At 45.4% G+C, this 20,821-nt stretch overlaps 1 protein-coding gene across 2 annotated transcripts; it reads right to left on the minus strand.

Moving 5' to 3' along the window:
* Nucleotides 1-4,816: 4,816 nt before the first annotated feature.
* pdgfbb (platelet-derived growth factor beta polypeptide b) lies at nt 4,817-18,676 on the minus strand. Of its 2 annotated transcripts, XM_056407792.1 has the most exons (8): nt 17,600-18,676; nt 12,721-12,817; nt 11,811-11,867; nt 9,589-9,782; nt 9,296-9,472; nt 7,682-8,516; nt 7,231-7,381; nt 4,817-6,670 (listed from the first exon to the last, which is right to left on the minus strand). In XM_056407792.1, exons 1-7 carry the CDS (start codon nt 17,666-17,668, stop codon nt 7,248-7,250), a joined length of 1,563 nt encoding a protein of 520 aa, XP_056263767.1. In that variant the 5' UTR covers nt 17,669-18,676; the 3' UTR covers nt 4,817-6,670; nt 7,231-7,247. The 2 variants fall into 2 exon arrangements, with proteins under 2 accessions (XP_056263767.1, XP_056263766.1); XM_056407791.1 differs by lacking the exons at nt 11,811-11,867; nt 12,721-12,817; nt 17,600-18,676 and having other exon boundaries at nt 9,589-10,154.
* Between the last annotated feature and the right edge of the window lie 2,145 nt (nt 18,677-20,821).

The raw sequence follows: 20,821 nt of genomic DNA on the forward strand, positions 1-20,821 counted from the left end.
GGCGGGACTTAAAGGTTTGGAGAATTTGACCTGGGGGGGTCGTTCCAGAGCGGGCTACAGCTGAGAAGGCCCGTCTCCTCTGGTTTTTCTTAGTTTTAGGGACTACTGAGATGTACTGAGAAGCCAATGGAGGGAAGAACAGCTTACACACATGAACAATGGTGTAAAGTGTTCAGGCTGGCAAGCTGGAGATTAGTTACCAGATTATTATTATTATTATCTATTCAGTATATTTTATATAGCCCATGATCACAAATTACAGATGTGCCTCAGAGGGCTTTACAGTCTGAACACAGAGACATCCCTGACCTTTGACCTCACATCGGATCAGGAAAAACTCCCAAAAAATAGAAGAAACACTTTCACAGGGGAAAAAAGGGAAGAAACCTTCAGGAGAGCAACAGAGGAGCATCCCTCTCCAGGATGGACCGGTGACGTAGATGTCATGTGACCAGAAGGAAGCGTTAGTTATTATTAACAAGCTGAAACTAATGCCGATACCAATGGAAATGTCCTGCAATAAATCCTCCCACCATGACGGTTGTGCTGCTCAGTTTCAGTTGAAACCGTTTTAGAGGCGTTCAACTGTATTGTGATCAGTGTTTTTTTCAAATCTCCATGCCTCCATTATAGTGAAATACCTCTTTGAAAAAGGAAATTTACATCAAGATGATTTCTATGAAAATGGGAACAAAAGCTCTAAATAAATCCTGCAGGCATTAAGTTATTGCTTAGCAAGTACAAACCCTTCAATGATTAGCACTATACGATATGCCCGGATGCAGGTAAACTAGCAGAAAGCAGTTATACAAACATAATCCTTCAATCAGAACTGAAGAGAGCTAAAAATAAAAAATGTAAAGGCCGAAAGACCAGAGTTTCTATCTAAATCTGCTAAGTGACCCATTAAGCTGAAGGAGGACCAGAACGCCCTGAGCTTTAGTTCTCCACCTCTCTTAAACCCTCGAGAAAGGGGCGTCGCCACCCTCTGATTGGCCGAGAGCTGAAACGCACCAAGCTGCTCTCAATTGTTAATTAGGAGCCGCTCTGCTCAACAGGTGATGTGAATCACCCTCCAATCAACTGCAACGTGGGCTGTAAGGTCTTCAGGCGTAAACACACAGTTCTCTCCTCTCTTCAATCACGTGAAGACCGCCATATGTTCTACATCAGGGGCGTCGAACTCATGTTCACCGTGGGCCAAATCAGCATCACGCCTGCCCTCTTAAAGGGCCGGAAACACTTTATAAACTCATCGAACATATTGTTAAATAACTCTATTTTCATTTGATTATTGTTTATTTGAGTGTAGAAATATTGTACATAGTAAAATGTCTCTAATATCACAGCATAAATCCATTTAATCCTAAACCTTCAAAATAAAAGCACGGGATATTTTTCTTCAATTTCTTTAAGAAACGGTGATCATGTGTATTTAAAGCCGTCAGGGGCCACATTGTGTTTAACACCTGTGTTCTACATCATGACTGGATTCACCCACTCGTGTGTGTGTGTGTGTGTGTGTGTCTATGTGTGAATAAGCGCAACTTTTTAAGGTTACACATGTATAGGTTACGGCGGCCATTAGGCCTCGTCCACACAAGCACTGTTTTTCTCCAAAGCTAAAATATTTAGTTTTCCCAAATATCTAGTTTTGTAGTTTCTGAATAACTCCACCCTCCCCGGAGTTTACCAGAAGTTCAGTTTTCGGTGATCTGGAACGGCGTTTTCAGACCAAAAAGTTAAATGTACAAAAATGTGTGTATGTGAACGATTCCTAATTTGGCCTCTGAGTTCTAGATTAAAAGCCTCATGGCAGAACTGTGTATTCTCTCTCTAACATGGACACACATTGTGATGCATCGCTCTGTTTAACTGCCCCTCTGTCCTGACAGGGCGGTGCAGAGTATTCGCTGAACCACATGTACATCATGTGCATGAGCGACGCACAAGTCTTTCTCGTCTGTAGAACAACACAATGCTGGAATTCCAGGCACGCTGATATCGACTTCCTGTGTTCTCAGCCGATCGCTAGGTACGACTTCCTGTCCGATGAGGCCGAGGAGCGGTTTGACACACCGACCGAGTCATGATGCCCGCTCAGCCGCTCCTTTGTTTGGCCTTGACCGCGCTCGTGGAAGGAGATTTGATGTGTTTTTTCCAGCATTCCAGACTTTTTTTTTTTTTTTCAGATGCTCAGCCCCCCAAAAAAACAGTCACATTCCTCACAGTCGCCGTCAGTCCGCTATTGTTGCCCGGAAGCAGAGGGTGAGTGAACAAGTGAAGGATTCATATTGATCTGAATCAGTGAGGAAAAAGAAAAGAAGAGAATTGACAACGCTGTGTGTTTATGGAGAGACCAGAGTGTGTGTGTGTGTGTGTGTGTGTGTGTGTGTGTGTGTGTGTGTGTGTGTGTGTGATGACGCGGTCGTTGTGTGTCCCTTTGTCGTACATAAAAACAGGAGAATAAAAGCTGTTAGGTGTAGGGAGTGCGTGGCGGCGCACGGATGCTTGTGTAACCTCCTGTTCAAAGGCCTCCTGTTTCCTACCTCCTACATCAGGGGATCCAGGTCATCCCCAAACACAGACACTCATGTCTTGGAAGGAAGTCGGTGAGGACACTGTACTGTTGTCGGTAGAAATACATTTAGCATTTGTATTCATCCACCAAAGCATTATTATAATCATATAAACTCACATGCTGTGTAACACAAGTATAAACTACCACCATTCACAGCGTGGAGGTTTAAAGGAATTGTGATTAATTACCTTTTCATTATTTACTCGGCCTAAACAGCCTTTTTTTTTTCCAGCTATGCTTTCTCATTGATGTTCAATAAAGTGCAGCTTGACATTGTGAAAAAATGTAAGGGAGTCCACCACCCTCGGATAACAAGAAAGGAGAAAAGAAGGAGAATAGAACCCAAACGGGCTTTTAGTGAAATAACAATTCGAGCGGCTCCGATTCTGACTGGATGCACGCCACATGTTGCAATGCCTGGTTTCACACACACAAACTTGTTTCTTCTACTTAAGAGGACCTTGTGTTCATTACTCTGACTTTAACCGTACCGACTCCCACCTTCAGAAAACCTTAAAACTTTAAACCAGCTCTTTGGGGACGGACTGTGTGATGAGTCACATTGTGACTGTGGGAGTTGAACCATCAACTCCACCAATGAATCCCAACACTGATAACGTTACGCAACCGGCTTAGACGGGGGCTAACTGATGATCACTCATGTTTGCTGGTTCGGTCGCGGTGTCGTTGAGGCCCAACAAGCCGCATCGTCCTTTAAGGTCAATCGGTGAGCTATGAACCCGCTTGTGTCCTCAGTCACGCTCTGTGGCTCCTCCCACGCCGTCATGGTGGCTGACCCCTGTGTGTGTCGGTCACAGCCAACAGGCCTCCACGCACTTCTGGTTCGCACTCTTGTTTGAAGTCCGCGAGGGGGGGGTTGGGGTTGGGGGGGGGGGGGTCTGCTGGGACACCTGCGGAAACACAGGGATCCCACCTCCATGCTGAATGTGGAGCCGGTCTGCTGTTTAGAAGCAGCACCTCGGTGTGAGCTCGACCGAGCGGAGCGGCAGGAAACAATTCACCGAGAGCAGAATACACAGTGGCGTCGCACACGGGGCGATGCGGGCGAGTGACGCTGAACCGTCATTCAGTGCATCGGACCCAGAGAATAATGGCCCTCAAACCGAGTGAAGCCCAGCGACGTGAACCTCTGAGCACTGAATGAGTGAAGGCCATAGTTGCGTCAGTAAATCCTCTTTAAGAGGTTTTAAATCTGAGGACATTTTTTTTGTGAAAGCCTTTTCCTCGAATTTCTTTTAGCCGAACAGATGCGCAGCAGACAAACTGCGCCGAGACTTTACAGTCAGGTGGGAAAATGTGAAAAACAACCTGCAGTGAATCAACACACACACACTCTCTCTCTCTCTCTCTCTCTCTCTCTCTCTCTCTCTCTCTCTCTCTCTCTCTCTCTGAACTCTGAGTTGAAGGAGCCGATGACGTCTCTGGAGGCTGCAGATTCACTGAGTGGACACAACACGGCTGACCGAGTGAACCGGCCCCGAGGTGGGAGGAGTCAGAGAGGTCATGGTGCCAACAAAAGGTTTTATCCTTCCTTCAAGAGTTTGGACTTTTCTGCTTTGGTTCAGAATGAAATACAAAAAGTAATTGGATGACTTGACATTGATTTGAAGGCGTTTAGAGGGAGGATTGGTTGGCGATCCCCTGACTTCAGCTGGAGCACCACGACGAGCTTGTCATGTCATGTTTTTAATTCAATGCAGCCATCAGACGGGTTTCCATGGATGTGCCGCATGAGGATGAATTTCAAGGACTTTGGCGACACCTCCAATTCTCCTAGATAAAGACTTGCTGTAGCACAAGCAACAATGTGGTCAGAGGGAAAACCCAAACATGTCTACACAAACAACGGTTTGGGTTAAATATTCTGTCATGAGGCGACTTTTCAAATCAGTGATTAATATCCTTGTTCCAAACATCGCCCAAACCAAATAGGATTATCTCTTGTGCTTGCTATGTGTTATATATAACATATTGCTTATATTGTTTGCTTCAATGATTTGCACATTTGTTTAGCCGATGTCTTCATCCTTGAACCACATTTGAACGTGTCCAACAGATTCACGACTCACGGCGTCCCCATCAGCCTCGGCTGCACATGGCGCCTGTGTCGTAATAATTTGCAAATATTAGCACGCTAACATGCAAAACGGGGTTCTGAATAGCATTTTGTATACTTCATAGAAGAGAAACTGGTGAAGAAAACACAAAACAAAGTGGATTCAAGCACATTAGCTTCTTATACCCATATGAAAAGAACATGAATTATTATTGCAAAACATTTAGTTGTTTTTGTTGCCATAATAAAAACAGACAGAAACAGTTGTAAGTTGGCATAAAGCAATGTGCGGGTCATGTTTTCAATAACTTAAGGTGTTTGGCCGATGATGGATTATTGGACACAGATGGCACACAACATGTTGTTCCTCATGGAAATATTTAAAGGACACAAAACCAACAACTAGATGTGCAATGTGTGTCTTTCTGACGCTCGTGATTTTGACCCTTCTCATTTCCTGCAATTGAAACGTCAAAAACAAACATGTTGTGGATTATTAACCCTCCTGTTACCTCAGGGTCAATATGACCCCGTTCAATGTTTAACCCTCCTGTTACCTTTATATTTACTGACATATTTTACCCTCGGGGTCAATTTGACCCCAGCAATTAAAACCTCCAGAAAATTATTAGTATTCATATTGTTTCCCAAGTTTAAGTGTGAGGTACTTTATGTTTGTTTGTTGACTACCTAAATAGCCCTTTAAATATATAAAAAAGTTGATATTTCTTATCTGTTTGACACAGTGAAAAACAGCCTGGGGTCAAATTGACCCCAAAGAACACTGACGTTAAACATTGAATGGGGTCAAATTGACCCTAAACTAACAGGAGGGTTAAAACAAAGTCAGACGGGGAGGGCGGGGTTTCTTCTCTCCTCCTCCCGGAGTTTAAAAAGGAAGATGATCGTTTCAGTGGAGGAGTGTCTTTATCCAGGAGAGACAGAGACAGACATATTAATGCTTCTCCATGAGCGTGTGGATGCAGTGTCGGTGTGGGCCCACGCCCTCACACACACACACACACACACACATGCACACACACACACTTGGTCATACAAAACAAACTCTTTTTTGACATAGACGTTAAACACTGCATGATCTTCTGATGATTTTCTGTTTGAGCCGCCATCTTGTTTGGTCGTATGTTGTATAAAAAATAAAAAGTTAATCCAAAGAAAATGGCAGATAAATAAATAAGAAACCTCGACGTCATGTCACAGGTGTAACGCTATCACCTCGTATTCAGATAGCACCTTCTCCCCTCACATCGGTGGTGAGATTTGTTCTCGTTATCACATCCTGTGTAATTCCAGTGTTTGCAATGAGTTAAATATATTTAAATACGGTGAACGAGACGCTTTACGGAGCTAATGAATGATATCGGGCCGCGGTGCATCTACACGGCTTCATCTTCAGCCCCTCAGGAATGTGAAGACGAGGCTCACTTTAGTCAAAACGTCACTTTTTTTGTTGCAGATGATTGTTTCTGAGATTATCGGATTAAAATAAAACAGAATCTTCAATGACACGAAATAGTAATGTTCATTTGTGTCCTCAGTGGTCCGTCTGGTTGTGGTTATCAGGCGACTTTCAGCAACAGACTTTGTCTTTGCAACCCCGTAGCGAGTCGGCGGCGTCCACATCGAAGTGCAGTTTTTTCTTTGTTGATATCAAAACAAGGTTTCAAGAAGAGTTCTGAAATTGCACCGTCGTCCTCCGTCCTACGGCGACGCCGTCTCCGGGCCCCACGGGTCCGGTGCTTGAACACAACCTGTCCGTCTTCAAGCACGTTTTTCTTGACACGGTCCACTTGTTGTGTATATTCCATTTTCTTCTTACCCTCGTCTTCCTCCACCCGGGCGTCGTTACAGGTTCACCAGACGGTCATTAGTAGTGTTACGGAGGATCTCACGGGGCGAGCGGGTTACTGACACGTCAATAAGTACTTATGTGAAGGGAGTCACTCGGCTGCACCTCTGGGTCCACGGGATGCACCAAGTCTCTAGGTGTCCTGGGGGGGGATAGAAATATTACATTCATTCATTCTGATGGTAAATGGTTCATACATTATTACCTTCGCATTGAAAATGCGGAAGGTTATGTTTTGATCGCCGTGTATTTATTTATTTATTTATTTGTATGCGTGTTATTCGCAAAACTCAAAAAGCATTGAACCGAATCGCATGAAATTTGGTGGGATGATTGGTTATTATCCGGGGACCAGTTGATTAGATTTTGGGATTGATCGGGTCAAAGTTCAAGGTCAAAGGTCATGAACAGGTCAAAATCTTCTTGAATTGCATGACATTTGGTGGGATGATTGGTTATTATCCGGGGACCATTTGATTAGATTTTGTGATCAATCGGGTCAAAGGTCAAGGTCATGGAAAGGTCAAAGTCTTTTTTTTACCATAGCACGATACATTTTTGTCCAATTGGCATGCAACTAATGCCAAAATGTTCATAATTCAATGCCCAATCTTGTGATATGCGAAGGTATGCGCACTATCGAGTGTCCATTCTAGTTTCAGTATGTTTTATCCTTATTATTTAAATATCTGGTCAACTCACCTGGCCTTATTGTAGCTCTACATTAGCATCGCTCTCATCGCCGCCTTGCTGATCCGTTTGCGGTTCTTCCTCATCCTCTTCTTGGGGCGGGCTGGGGGTCCGGGGCCTGCCGCGGCCGGAGCCCGCCGTGTGGTCGTCGCAGATGTTGCTGCTGTTAAAATAGAATTTAAATATTACCAAAAATGAGTATTTTTCTCTTGTGACTGCTTTATCGTGAATGTACTTGGGTTAAAAAAATGAAGAAAAGAACAATTACTTTTCTTTTCGCACATCATTTTATTCTTACTTGTGTTTGTGGTGGCTGGGGCGTGGTTGGACTCAGCTGTGGAGGGGGCCTATTCCCGGCACCTCTTCCCTGAGCCACTCCCCCACACACCTCCACAGCTGAGTCGAACACACCCCAGCCACCACAGTGTTTTATTAACCCAAAGTATTAAATAAAGTTGTGTACCTGGATCCTGTGTTGTTGTTGTTGTTGTTGTTTGCAGATGGTGACGGTGTTTACCGTGCGGGTGGTGCTGGCTATCCGTTTCCATCTCCTTCTGCCTTTCCTCTCGCTTCATCTGCTGCTGCCTCAGCATCTCCTTCTCTTGGTCCAGCCTCTTGTGGAGGAGGAGAAGCTCTTTCCTCTCCTGCTCCACCTTTTCTTCCTCCGTCTGTAATATCCTCACCTCCTCCGGAGTGTCATTGTCTCTCCGTCGCGCCGGTTCTCGAGGCTCTGGATTTGGCTCTTTGGTCGCTCGTAACCTGCTCGCAGCTCGCTCGCCGGGCGCCTCGCTCGGACTCACCTCGGCTTCGGGGTTCTGACGACCCGGAGCCGGGTGAGAAGATCCACCCGCGTGGCTCTTTGAGAGTTCGGGCGTGTTGTCGTGCCGTGATGGACTCTGTGTGCGCGTGCCTTCCTCCCTGCTACCGTTTCCCTCGTTAACTGTCCCTTCGGCGCCGGGGAGCGGCAGCCCGTCCCGGCCCGCCGCCAACTCGTTCTTGACCTCCTCGGAAACGGTCTCGTTGCCGTCTGAGATCCTTCCATTTTCCTTCTCCACGCCCTCCAGATGCTGAGTGGGGTCTGTAGTCTGGGTGGCATTGTGCGCCCAGTGGGGAGCCGCGGGGACGCCCTCCCCGGGGCCAGCTGCCTCCCTCCCAGCCGGGCTGTACCTGTCTCCAGGCGGAGTGAAGGTGTCTCCTCTGGGGCTCCAGTGCGGCTCCAGGAGGTCCTCCAGGTTGTGCCTCTGGTTCTGCTTCAGCTCATCCCACTGATGGAGCTCATCCTTGGAGTGCACCTTGACCTTTCACAATAAAATGAAACCATACACAATTCAGCTAAATCTCACTTGAGTTCACTAATCGTACACATTCACTGCCCCAGTCGAGAGAGTAGAGATAAAATATAAATGATGAGATTTTTACAATACATGTATTAAAAAATATATATATATAAATCCAATCTATACTTTTAAAATAACCCCTTTGGATTATTAATATATTACATAACAAATAAAGCCATGCAAATCATATACAACTAGAACGGGCACTCGGTAGAACGCATACCTTCGCATATCACAAGATCACAAAAATGTTCATTGAATTATGAATATTTTGGCATTGGTTGCATGCCAATTGGATCAAAATTGACCGCGCTATGGTAAAAAGAAGATTTTGACCTTTTCATGACCTTGACCTTTGACCCGATCGATACCTAAATCTAATCAAATGGTCCCCGGATAATAACCAATCATCCCACCAAATTTCATGCGATTCAGTTTAATACTTTTTTAGTTTTGCGAGGAACACGCATACAAATATATAAATAAATAAATAAATACACGGCGATCAAAACATAACCTTCCGCATTTTCAATGCGAAGGTAATCACTTGTCTTGTAGGTGTTGGACATAGAAAGTTATCCAGAAAGAAAACATGACTAAGCGTTTCATTTTGAAGCAGGAGCAAGTGCTGAGGTCACGTAACACTGTCCATGCTCAGAATAGCCAGCTTTGAACTAACTTAGAGTTTGATCTCTAAACACAGACATGACCCCCAGCAGCAGAACGTCCCTCGTCAGTACCTGTCCGTGCCCCTGGCTGAGCGTGTGGTTGCGGTGGCTCTGCTGCCTGCGTGAGGACTTCTTCTTGGGCGCAGGCGGCCGTGGCGCCGGCTGGCACCGGCACTCCACGTGGTCCACGACCGACACCACGGCTTTAGCGTAAATGGGCTTTCTGTTGATGTACTCGATCTTCATGACCTGGATGGGTTCGGAAACGGTGGATAATTATGAGTACGACACAGACGTAGATCAGCCTCACGCGGCTGTGTTTAGACGTGTGTGTGTGTGTGTGTCTTTTAGACGTGGTTGTTTACCTGCAGGTATCTGATGTGCGTGACCACCGGGACGCACTGCAGGCTCTTGGTGTTGCAGCAGCCGGAGCAGCGCTGCACCTCCACGCAGGGCGGCCAGAGCATGAAGTTGGCGTTGCTGCGGTCCAGCATCGCCCGGGTGACCTCCACCACCTCCGTGCGCACTTTGCACAGAGCCTGCTGGGCCGGCTGGGCGTCTGCGGGACGAGATACGACTGAGCGTGAGCGCGGGGGGATTAGGAAACAATGGGCTTCCGAGCGCAGGCACAGAGTGACGTTGCATCTGCTTCTCGCCGCGTCTCTTTGTGGCCCCTGTCGGTCTCTGATGTGTCTCTTCAGAGTTGTGCCGCTGGTCTTTTGGTGATCTTGCAGCTCTTTGTCGGCGCTCTGTGTGTCTTTGTGGTCACTCGGCGTCTCTCTCTGGGACATTTTGCAGGCGAAACTCAGGGGGCCCCTGACCCCGTGGCCCCGGGGGGGCCTCTGCCCCGTAGGCCTCTTCAGTAATCCATTCATCAGTGTGAGTATGACTGTTTGAACTTGTGTTTCCAGTATTATTCAGCATTGTTCAAATTATAATTGTAATCTATTTGACTAGATAACTAAGCCCCGCCCCCCTCTCTCCCATTCATGTAGGTGTTTGTTTAACCGATGAGTAACAGGTCCTCGTGCACAGGGGCCTCCTCGTGCACAGGGGCCTCCTTGTGACGTGCTACTCAAACCTAAACCCTCCCGAGTGGCTCGTAGTGGAGCTCGCCTGATGACTGTCGACCCCTTTGTGCTGACTCACTCCTCGTGGCTCACCTGAGCTGCTCTGCATGAGGATTGATGGGACGTCTTATTTATAGCAGTTGAAAATGAAACATATGAGCATATGTTATTAGATTAGATTAGATTAGAAATTCCTTTATTAGTCCCACAGTGGGGAAATGTCAGGATCACAACAGCGGGTGCACATTAGAGCATTAATACAAAATAAAACTAGAACGGGCACTTGGTAGAGCGCATACCTTCACATGTCACAAGATTGGGCATTGAATTATGAACATTTTGGCATTAGTTGAATGCCAATTCGATACAAATTGACCGTGCTATGGTAAAAAGAAGATTTTTACCTTTTCATGACCATGACCTTGACCTTTGACCCGATTGATCCCAAAATCTAATCAAATGGTCCCCGGATAATAACCAATCATCCCACCAAATTTCATGCGATTCGGTTTAAAACTCTTTGTGTTATGCGAGGAACACGCATACAAATAAATAAATACACGGCTAATCAAAACATAACCTTCCGCATTTTCAATGCGAAGGTAAATAACACAAAATAACAATAACAATACTAAATACTAATACTAAAATACTAAATATACAGAGGATGTTAAAGCTTCTTCTCCTCAGACTGGTTGGATTTCCCCCCACGACGCTTCACTGTTCCACGCTTCGTCGTTAGTATCTCCTCGTGCTCGAGGGAATCCGACAGAGTCCCCCAGTCTGTTGTAGATCCAGTAATTCGGACATCTGCTTCATCGCGATAGCAACAAGAACAACAGCAGAAAGGTTAATGGGTGGAATTTGACCGTGTCACTGACGGCGTACTCGTCACATCGATCAACCGGCAGGAAGGCGACACGCCCGCAGCCCGCCGCTAATGAGGACGGAGAATCGGGAATCCTCCACGTCAGCACGTCAACTTTCTATGAACCCATCAGTACAGATGAACAGCGTCGGAAATACACGGAGGCAAAGGGCAAAAGAAATATAATGTTGCCCCTGATATCACTCGAGGGGCAAAAAATGCCCCCATAATTTCGATAATTTAATAGTGTTTTGTTTTTGTTCCTGATCTGTAAACTACTGCCTTATTATTGCCATTTTTATGACAATTGCTCATATACTGTAAGTCTGAATAAGTATATTTATTATTTTTGAACAACTGTTCAATGTTATTTTACACAAGTTTCAAAAGGTTCCCCCAATTTCTTTTTAAACACCCCTGGATTTCAGTCACTGGGGAAAAAACTGCCCCCTAAAAAAAGTATTTAAATGTCCTCCCCTGAGTTTGAATACACACAGACGTGTCCACACAGAGAGAGGGATCATGTGGGGATCCAAAGAAGAGCAAGAGCAGAGCCGTCTCCATCTTCTACACATTGACACCTCGATGACGACAAGGAAAGACGCTGAGGGGGAGAAGCAAGGAAGGAAGGGGGGGGGGGTTAGCTCACCGAGGCTCCTCGGGAGTCTCTGACCTCCGTTGGCCGCAGAAGTCCCGTCCTCCTCGTCTGAGACAAAACAACAAACAAACAAACACAGCGTTTGACTTGAGTAAACACCGCAAGTGATTTATGAATCGTCTGTTTCTCAGCATGTGGCGCATGTTTTTACTCTAAGGCCCTCTAGCGCCCTCTGGGTGTAGAGAGATAGAACAGGATGTGCATGTGGACAGCAGAGAGAGAGAGAGAGAGAGAGAGAGAGAGAGGCTTGGACCGAAGTTATTGTTGCCATTGTTGTTATACTTCTCACTGTTTATTTTCATGTATTCTCTCTGCTCCTTGTTATAACTCCATTTCTTTTGAGTTAGTTTTATCACTTCAGGTGTTTAATTATCACGATGAGGGTAGATATGTAGCCGTTTATTATTATTATTACTCAAGTCAGTATCTTGACTTAGTTGTCTGCGCATTATTCATCGTCATTATTCACGTGTCCTAAATCTAGAGTGCAGCTTTCGCTTGATTTCGAACCCGTTTGCACTTTATTTTGAAAGGGTACTCGTAAGCACAGAGGCTCTCATACCCTTACAGAGAAACATATAATCTTCAGTAATAATACATAATGATAACTGTGCACTGCATGCCTTTCTCACCAGAGTGTTGCCGACATGTCTGATACTTTCCGTCTTAGTATTTCTCAACAATTTTGCCAAAATTGTAAATGTATTTGTAAGAGCCTGTGTTATGGCGAGAAACCGCAGCATTGGTCTGCCAACGGTACAGTGTGGGGTTAAGGCATGAGGATGAAGATTAAGTGAGCTCATGTATTGTAAATAACGATGTTGAGAAAGTTAGAATAAGATCGTAACCGTGTTAGGATGCATACATATCAACATAAATATGAGAAAGCGTTGGTCTTTACCTACGGAGTCAGAGAGCAGCAGCAGCTGGAGGTCCTCGATGGAGGAGATGGGGCTGTTTCTAACCAGCTCCACCAGGGCTGCAGGCAGAGGCTCCCCCTGAAACACAAGAGCGTGGACACGTTCACGTCGAGGCCAGATACACGATGCATCGCTCTGGACTCCTTCACAACACGGCGATGGGAGGAGACACGTAAACTGTTGGACTTTTTTCTTTCCTCCCCAGAAGCGCCCGTGACGATAAGAATAGCTGCTCTCCCACCCTGCATTCATCCTGCATTCATCCTGCATTCATCCTGCATTCGACATTACACAGTTTTCCTCTGAGGAAATGGAGCAACACTGCGGCACGTCGGCAACATCCACCTCACAAGTGTTTCTGTGCGTGTGTGTGTCTCTGTGTGTGTGTGTCTCTGTGTGTGTGTGTGTGTGTGTGCGTGTGGCTGAGGCACAATAGGTCTCAAATTGACAGGTCCTTCAATAGAGTCTAATATAGATTTAGTCGGTGGCGCTCTCTGGGGCCGTGACGGTGGTTTTACGTCAGTTGACTGTTGGAGAGAAACAAACAAAAAAGATTTTTCCTTTTTTTTTGTTTCACTTAAATCACTTAATGATCCAAAATGACCGACCGGGCCTCTAAACATCGTCTACGATGACTTTTTCAGGGTGTCTACAGGAATAAGACGTATAAGACCTGGCGGAAAAGATTGCCTCATATTCGCAGTGACATGACACCAAAAAAATTTAAGACCGATCCAATCTGAATTTAAGACTTTTTAAGGCCTTATTTTTAGGAAAGGCGATTTTAGACTTTTTACGACTTTTTAAGGACCCGCGGACACCCTGTTTTTAGTTTGTTCATAGAACATGTGCAGCGCTATGGCTCTTTTATGTGTTGATAATAGTTGTTGGAAGACAATAGGGATTTATAGCATGGAGGCTTCTAGACAATATGAGTTGTTGGCTACACCGGAAGTTCCCCATTTATTTCTGGTTTATTTTTTTTTCTTCTTTGGATAAACAACACTCGCCTGGTACTTAAGCATCATGCGTTTGATTAAATAAGTCCCCACCGCCACAGCAGAAACCAAGCAACAGCTCCACATTGTGATTCTGTGGACTGACTGTGGGTTTAACCCCCCCGGTCATTACTGGGCGAGAGAGCGGGAGGGTGAGGGGGTATTAAGCCAAGCAGACACACAATGGTCACTAAGAGCGCGGTGAATGACTATTGGCGTTGTGTCTTCTCATCTGCTAACATTTAGGGGTCAAAGGAGCCAGGAAGGAGTCAGGAAGTGGGGGGAAGGAGTGATATGGAGAGGAGGAGAGAAGGGAGGTTGCATCTGAGAGAAGAAGAAAAAAAGAAGAAGAGAGGGATAATAGATGAATAAAAGGCGGGTTGGCGCGGACATGGATCAGACGTGGTGGACGGCGGTCACTTCCTCCACATTGGTTTACACGCTGTGGATGTGCTTCCTCTTGTCACCCCGCGGCGAGACAGAAGCAGCGACGATGAGGATGATGAGGTTGATGAGGATGATGAGGATGATGGCGATCTCAAGGGAGCAAATGTGGTGAAAATACAGTTTGATGTCGTAATGCAAGTAAACTGTGTGTGCAGGAGAACATAATGAATCCCTAAGGGAAGCCGGTCTCGGTCAGAGGAAGCAGCCATCCAGAGCGTGGACATGTATTCTCATCCTGTCCGTACTTTACGCCGCTGACCCCCCCCCCCCCCCCATTGTTGGTTGGCCTGTTGTTGGGAAATGCCCGCTGTCGTACACCTCCATGTCTGCTGCGGGGCCCCCGAGGAGCCGTAACGATGATGATTTCTCTCCTTTGCCAAACGGCTAATTGTGTGTGATGTTAATTATAGGATGTGTGCCTTTGTTCACAGTGGGGCCTGCTGCCATGACGATTTGCGTCTAAGCAGGAAATACTAAATAAACACGTTGGTTCCAATAAACAAAACAGATGTGAGCTGATGGAAGCCGCAGACGAGAGGGTGGGAGGAAGATTATGACGCGTTCAATATGGCAAGAGGATGAAGAAAAGTTGCCGATGGGGTCATTTTATATGACTTTGGTATGTAGAGCGTGAAGGGATGACATCATTGAGCAACAGCATAACTCATTATGAGTTATTCTTTATGAGGGAGACGACCTCCTGTCAGTCTACTGCCAACCAGAAGATCGTACACTCAGGATGGGACCATGTGCAACAATAAAAAAACACTCACAATAAGGGGATGGTGCTGAATTTCCATATCGGGATAATTGTGAATATATAAGACTGACTTTAAAAAGCTGCCTCGCTCTATAACGTTAGAGAAGTAAGAAATAGAGCTTGATTTAATAAATGTAAAATACCAATACAGACATTATCATGAAAGAAACAACAGATTCCCACAATATTTAAATAAAGGGGGATTGTGATTTAAATTTCACCGATTTAATTTGTTTTATTTAAGACATTTAAGATGTGTTTACCATCTGTGATGCAATAAAAATGTGTATTTCTTAGATTGTACAGGGGGAAGTTGTGCCTTTATGTTTAGTGCAATTTGAAGAGCTTGCAACATATTTTGATAATCTGGATTTTATCGTAAATATCGCAATTAATCCAGCCAGGATTAATGATTATAATTGTCATATTGTCCCGTTAGAAACGTCATTGCATAACCCAACTGCTCCTGTGATGGTGGAAGCATAACAATCCTCTTTTTATTATCTGTGCATTCTTACACGGTTCAGAAATCTAATTTCTGACGTAATCCAGCAGGTTATCACCCTGAAGCCCCCCCACACACACACACACACCCTCTTCTGAAGGTCTGTGTACACCGTTGAGGGATGCCAGGTTCAGGCGGCGGCGGCGGGGAGGAGAGGGAGCGTCTAATCGTACACAATTAGGGGGTCGAGCAGCGGCGCACGTGTGAGGCTTCACACGGGAGTCACTCACACGGCGCCGCACGCAGGACTTTAATTCATTCCTTTTGTCTTCATTTAAATCGGAGTTGGAGATGATGATGATGATGATGATGATGATGCCTCTCTGGTCCACAGTTGAATGAGCATGCACTTCGTATATCGGCAGATGTTTTAACTATCACTCACTCTCAAGATCAAATGTCTCTTCGTTCTCTGATAAAAATGCTCCTTTGTTTTTATACGGGATGTGATTGAACCTTACCGACTCCATCGTTTCACAGCTGCCACGCTATCACTTTCAAATTAGCCACGGGGGAATTCCTGACTGCGTCCCTCAAAGCCTCGGCAACGTTCTCCCTCTCGAAAAACACTCGTCCCGTCAAATCCGAGCTCTCTTTGACATGTGCTGCCTTCAGAGGCCCGAGAGTGAAAGGACGGGTGTGATGACAGGAATGTGAAGTCCCTCTTCACAGACGTGTTTCACCCTCACGGAGGAGAAGTCGTCACGGCGATGCTAGATTACATCGCAAACGCACAAATTGTATCGGTTTCGTGAATGAAAAGAGAAATTAAAGACGCCGGATCACATTGTGCAGGGGATAACCTGCTCGCTTGTTTCCCCTTCTTTGATGTTGTTTTCCATTGTACGCTCATTCCAACAGTCGTGTGCAACAATACCAAACTCTGTTACGCCATCTTGATTGACTTTAATTGTCCACTTCCACCGTGACTGACTTGTTAACTGTGTGTGTTTTGACGCTGGGGCTTCACCCTCCAGATGAATCTCCGGCCTTTGCAAACACAGATGGAATCTGAACGGAGGCCCAAAAGAAAAACAGATCAAATCCGACTCCGTGTGCATCTCAACCTTCTTCTACATCTCTCCATTGAGGCGAAAGAGGGAACGATGTTGTGTTCATCTATTAGCGTGATGTCGCTGAAGCCTCACTTGACCTCGAGGGGACCCTCGGTTAAAGTGCGTCTTCCTGTGTGACCCCAGCAGACGCTCGGACCAGCCATCCTGCAGCCTCGCGTCACGGCCTCACTCAGATTTATATTCAAATTGAGTGGGAAACACAACTCAGAGTAATTTTTTCTGGGCTTCTGCATTTGTTTCAATGTTCATATTAGTGATGTAAAGTGTTTTTTAGACGCCAGTGATTCCCAATTTGTTTATACGTGAGCGTCAGAGGGGGGGGGGCTGGACAAACTGTGTGTCACTGCAGCTGTGTTCACTCCTGGTTGTCTAACCCACATCTGGCCTGTGATGCTGCTCACTGACTCGGGTTATGGACTCAACATCTGGAGCAGCATCCATGAATGCATCCCTTCACCACGTGGGGCGTCCAGCTGTAAGAGAGCCCCATCGCGGCTAACGAGGCTCGACCTCTGCGTGTGTGTGCGCGTGGCCCCGGGGCCTCCGGGGGCAATTAATGGGAGGAATAACAGTTATTTACCGCGAGGATCCCTCGCGAGAAGCAACGAGGGAAATAAATATGGGTTTTATTATAAGACCAGACTGAAGCAGGTGCACTAACTCCAAAGTTTGTTTTGTTTAATTAAAGAAACTCCTGGATTTGATTGTCATGTTGGTGTGTGTGTAGTTAGAGGAGGAACACTTTGCTCCTGGTGGACTACATGTACTCCAATTCAGCTCCAACGGGGAATAAAACAGCCAACAATACACATACACGTGATACAGCGTGAAACAAGCATGTATGACACCATCTTACTTCATGTTTCTATATTTCTTATGACATAGTTGCTACACTCTCATAAGTTAGGGGTCTTCACAGCGGGCCACAGTGTGTCGTTATCGCCACTGCTCGTGGAACCGTCTCCAATAAAAACTCGCGTGGTGCTTCACGTTATAAATCGTCATAGTTGTCGCACACTGCGCCACTTCTAGCGTCTCTAAAAGTCCGTCAAACTGCGGAAGCTGCAGACTCACCTCGGCCACACCGGACCGCGGACACGCCGCCAGCACCGCGAGCAGCAGCTGCACCCACGAGCTCATCATGCTGCCCAGCCTCGAGCCTCTTCGACGGACCGGGCATTTATGGAAGCGCGAGAGTCCCCCTCTCTCTCTCTCTCTCTTCAGCACTGCGCGCGCGTGGGGGGGAGGGGGGATGACAGCGGCTCGCCCTGCGGAACTGCGCGCGCGTCTATCCGACGGTCCAGTCCACACACCGTTGTGTTGCTCCGGTCGAGATACCCCGAGGAAGGAGAGGGAGAAGAAAGCGCTCGCGCTCGGGCTCGCGCGGCACGCACCTTTGAAGTCCCCGCAGAAGAGAGAAGATCAAAAGGATCTCCTCTGTGACAAATCCTCCGAGTTTCAACTCAGGTCGCTTTGTCTTCAACGTGATGTCCGTTTGTCTTCTCTTTTTAGTCCACCTTGCGCACAAGTGTGCGTTTTTACGGCGAATTAAAAAAAAGAAGAAGCGCAATAGTTCACATTTAATTCGCAGAAGACGCGTATAAGGACATTTCCAAGTCACACAACTTCCCAAAGACGGAGCTGTATCCGAGGACACTCGGGAAAGTGGGGAAAGTTTCAAATTAGTCCAAGGATGTCCAGCTTTATTCAAAATATATCCAAGTGACTTCCCTTGTCAAGTGTCTTTTTGACCGTGACGCGTCAACAAAAAAAGAGTAAAAAGTCCAGCTCACGCGCTTGAACGTCCTGACACGACGTCGCGGGTCCGCTCTGCAGTCTGCGGTGCTCTTCTTCCAAGGAGTCTTATCACTGAGCAGAGCCCCGTGTGGCTCGCTGCCCCTCAGCCCTGGACCTGCCTGATTACGCAGCGCTGCCGCTGCTGCGGCTGGTGGCGGCGAGGCTCTCTACCGCCCCCTGCCGGAAGGAGACGGGATCGTCGTCATCGGTCCGAGAGCGTCCGCCTCTGGTCGTGCGTGCGGACATTCCCGCGGCTGATGAACTGAATTGTGTCACTGCCACATGATCTGGTTTTAAATGTTAGTATTATTAACTCTGAGGGTGTAAAAATATCAACCTAGTGTCATAATATGAGCCGAGGTGTTAAAGTAATACTTCAGTGGTCTTTTCCTCTATTGTATTTACGTATACAGTTTAATATGTATATATATATATATATTTATATGTATGTATTCATATATATTTATTTATATATATATATATATTATTTTTTTGTTATCTATATATATGTATTTATTTATATTTATTTATATATGTAGTTATATATATATTTTTTTTAAATATATATTTTAATATATATATATCTTTTATATATATATATATATGTATACAATACTATTTCTACTTAATGTTACTTTATCTGTAGCCTTTACATTTCAGTCCAGCCAACAACACCAACTTGACAAACAACAAAACTAAAAATGCTTTTATACGTTCCCAATCTGTATTAAGAATATAATTATATTATATTTATATGACTCAGTCATTTGTCTGTAAGCCAATTACTTTATTCATACTACTTTAAGTACATGTGTGCACTTTTAACGACTTTAAGTTGTACTACCTTCCTCTCGGTTTATCAGTGCACAAATCCAATGGTATTGTATTCTAGAGTGTTTCACAGATGCAACGTTAATAAAATGACAATTAAAAACAACAACAATGGGTACGGCTAACAACTTCAAAGAGCTGTGTCAAAATAACTGTCCATGTCTAATCTCCTTTATGAGACACTTTAGTATTTATGTGACTTTTCACTTCAAAGATATGTATGAGCAACTATTCTAATTACTTGTGTTGTGTTTATTAAAGATGCTTTAAGCAGAGTCCACACAGCCCATGAACCTAAACTAAGCCTATTGCATAACGGACCTTTACGGCGCTACTATTGCGGGAGAGGTCACAGGGGTAGTTGCCATGCCAACTGACTCCTCTTGTTACCTCCGCATCGCGCCGAGCTGTGATATCAGGACGCAGAAAGGTGTTTCTAAATATCACGTCGGTTTATTCTCAGAGTCCTGACCTTTGACGGTCGCCCATGTTTAGGGAACATTTTTTTGGACAATACCCGCCGCCGGTGACTGTGCACGTTTAAACTCAGCCGACCGAGGCCCCAAAAATAGTTTATCAGCCCGCCGACCTCGTGGCCCTGTAATACGCGACAGGCGGGCTAAAGAGCAACACGCTTTTTTTTATGTCACACAAACATTTGAAAAGGTGAAGAAAAGAATAAAACGGTGAATGTTCCCTTAGTGACTCAGACACCACGGTGCTCTGCAGCTGTGAGAAGTGAGAAGTCTTTTCTTTCACTTCACTCATGGTCCGGTGAATAATAGGATGCCATTGTTTTTCTAACAAGACTCAATGGAGGAAACAGCATGAGTTATGGAGCTATATTTACACTCTGTTTCATATTCGCAAGGCCACTGCCACAGTGTGGGGTAACAATTGTGACTTGGGATACCGGTGTAATGCAGAGCGGAGGAAACGGTGGTGATGTGAAGTGAAACAGTCAAATTGTTCAACAAATGATATTTTAAAAAAGATTATTTTGCCTTTTTTGTTCAGTCAAAAGTTCAAAAGATATTTAAAGATTTTGAAAATGAAAATAGTAATACTTGTTCACATTTGTTTTTCTCTTTCACTAATGTGCTTTTGTGTATGGTGAGTGGAATATGTAGTTGATATTATAATGTATAACGGGGGCTGAGTTTAATTAGGAAGAAGACAATTAAGGTGTGTTGGTAAAGTTCTTCTTCTTAACGATGGACGCCAGTTTTATACCTATTTTAATATTATGCCACATGAGTGTGGGGTGTGTCGGGTTGTTGAGGAGATAAGAGGAGGAAGAGGAGGAGCAGGTTCTTGACTAGAGGTAGGGATTTTCCCATCGAGACCTTCATTCAAATTAAACACACACACACACACACACACACCTGAGGCTGTAACACCTCAGCAGAATACCAAAGAGAGAAAGCCATCCATCATTTTCTACAGAGGCGACGACTTCACAAGAAATACTGTACATGCCCCCGTACTTAAAGCTCTGTAGTGTGTGTGTGTGTGTGTGTGCGCGCGCGTGTGCCTGTGTGTGCATGCACACAGACTCATTGAAATTGCACATGAAAAGCATTCACACATATTAAAGCACTGTTGTGTGGAACAGATCACACACACCCTCAAATATTGGCTCACACACACACACACACACACACACTC

The sequence above is a fragment of the Pseudoliparis swirei genome, chromosome 23 (genome assembly GCF_029220125.1).
Source record: "Pseudoliparis swirei isolate HS2019 ecotype Mariana Trench chromosome 23, NWPU_hadal_v1, whole genome shotgun sequence".
NCBI classification, from domain to species: Eukaryota; Metazoa; Chordata; class Actinopteri; order Perciformes; family Liparidae; genus Pseudoliparis; species Pseudoliparis swirei.

What these genes read in the sequence shown, in the direction of transcription:
- pdgfbb (XM_056407791.1), bottom strand. Translation starts at nt 10,098, where the DNA reads ATGAATGGATTACTGAAGAGGCCTACGGGGCAGAGGCCCCCCCGGGGC. An exon ending in TCAGCCAGGGGCACGGACAG is followed by an intron (nt 8,517 to 9,295) that starts GTACTGACGAGG and finishes TTATTGTGAAAG; the next exon opens with GTCAAGGTGCACTCCAAGGA. An exon ending in AACAACAACACAGGATCCAG is followed by an intron (nt 7,382 to 7,681) that starts GTACACAACTTT and finishes CTATTTTAACAG; the next exon opens with CAGCAACATCTGCGACGACC.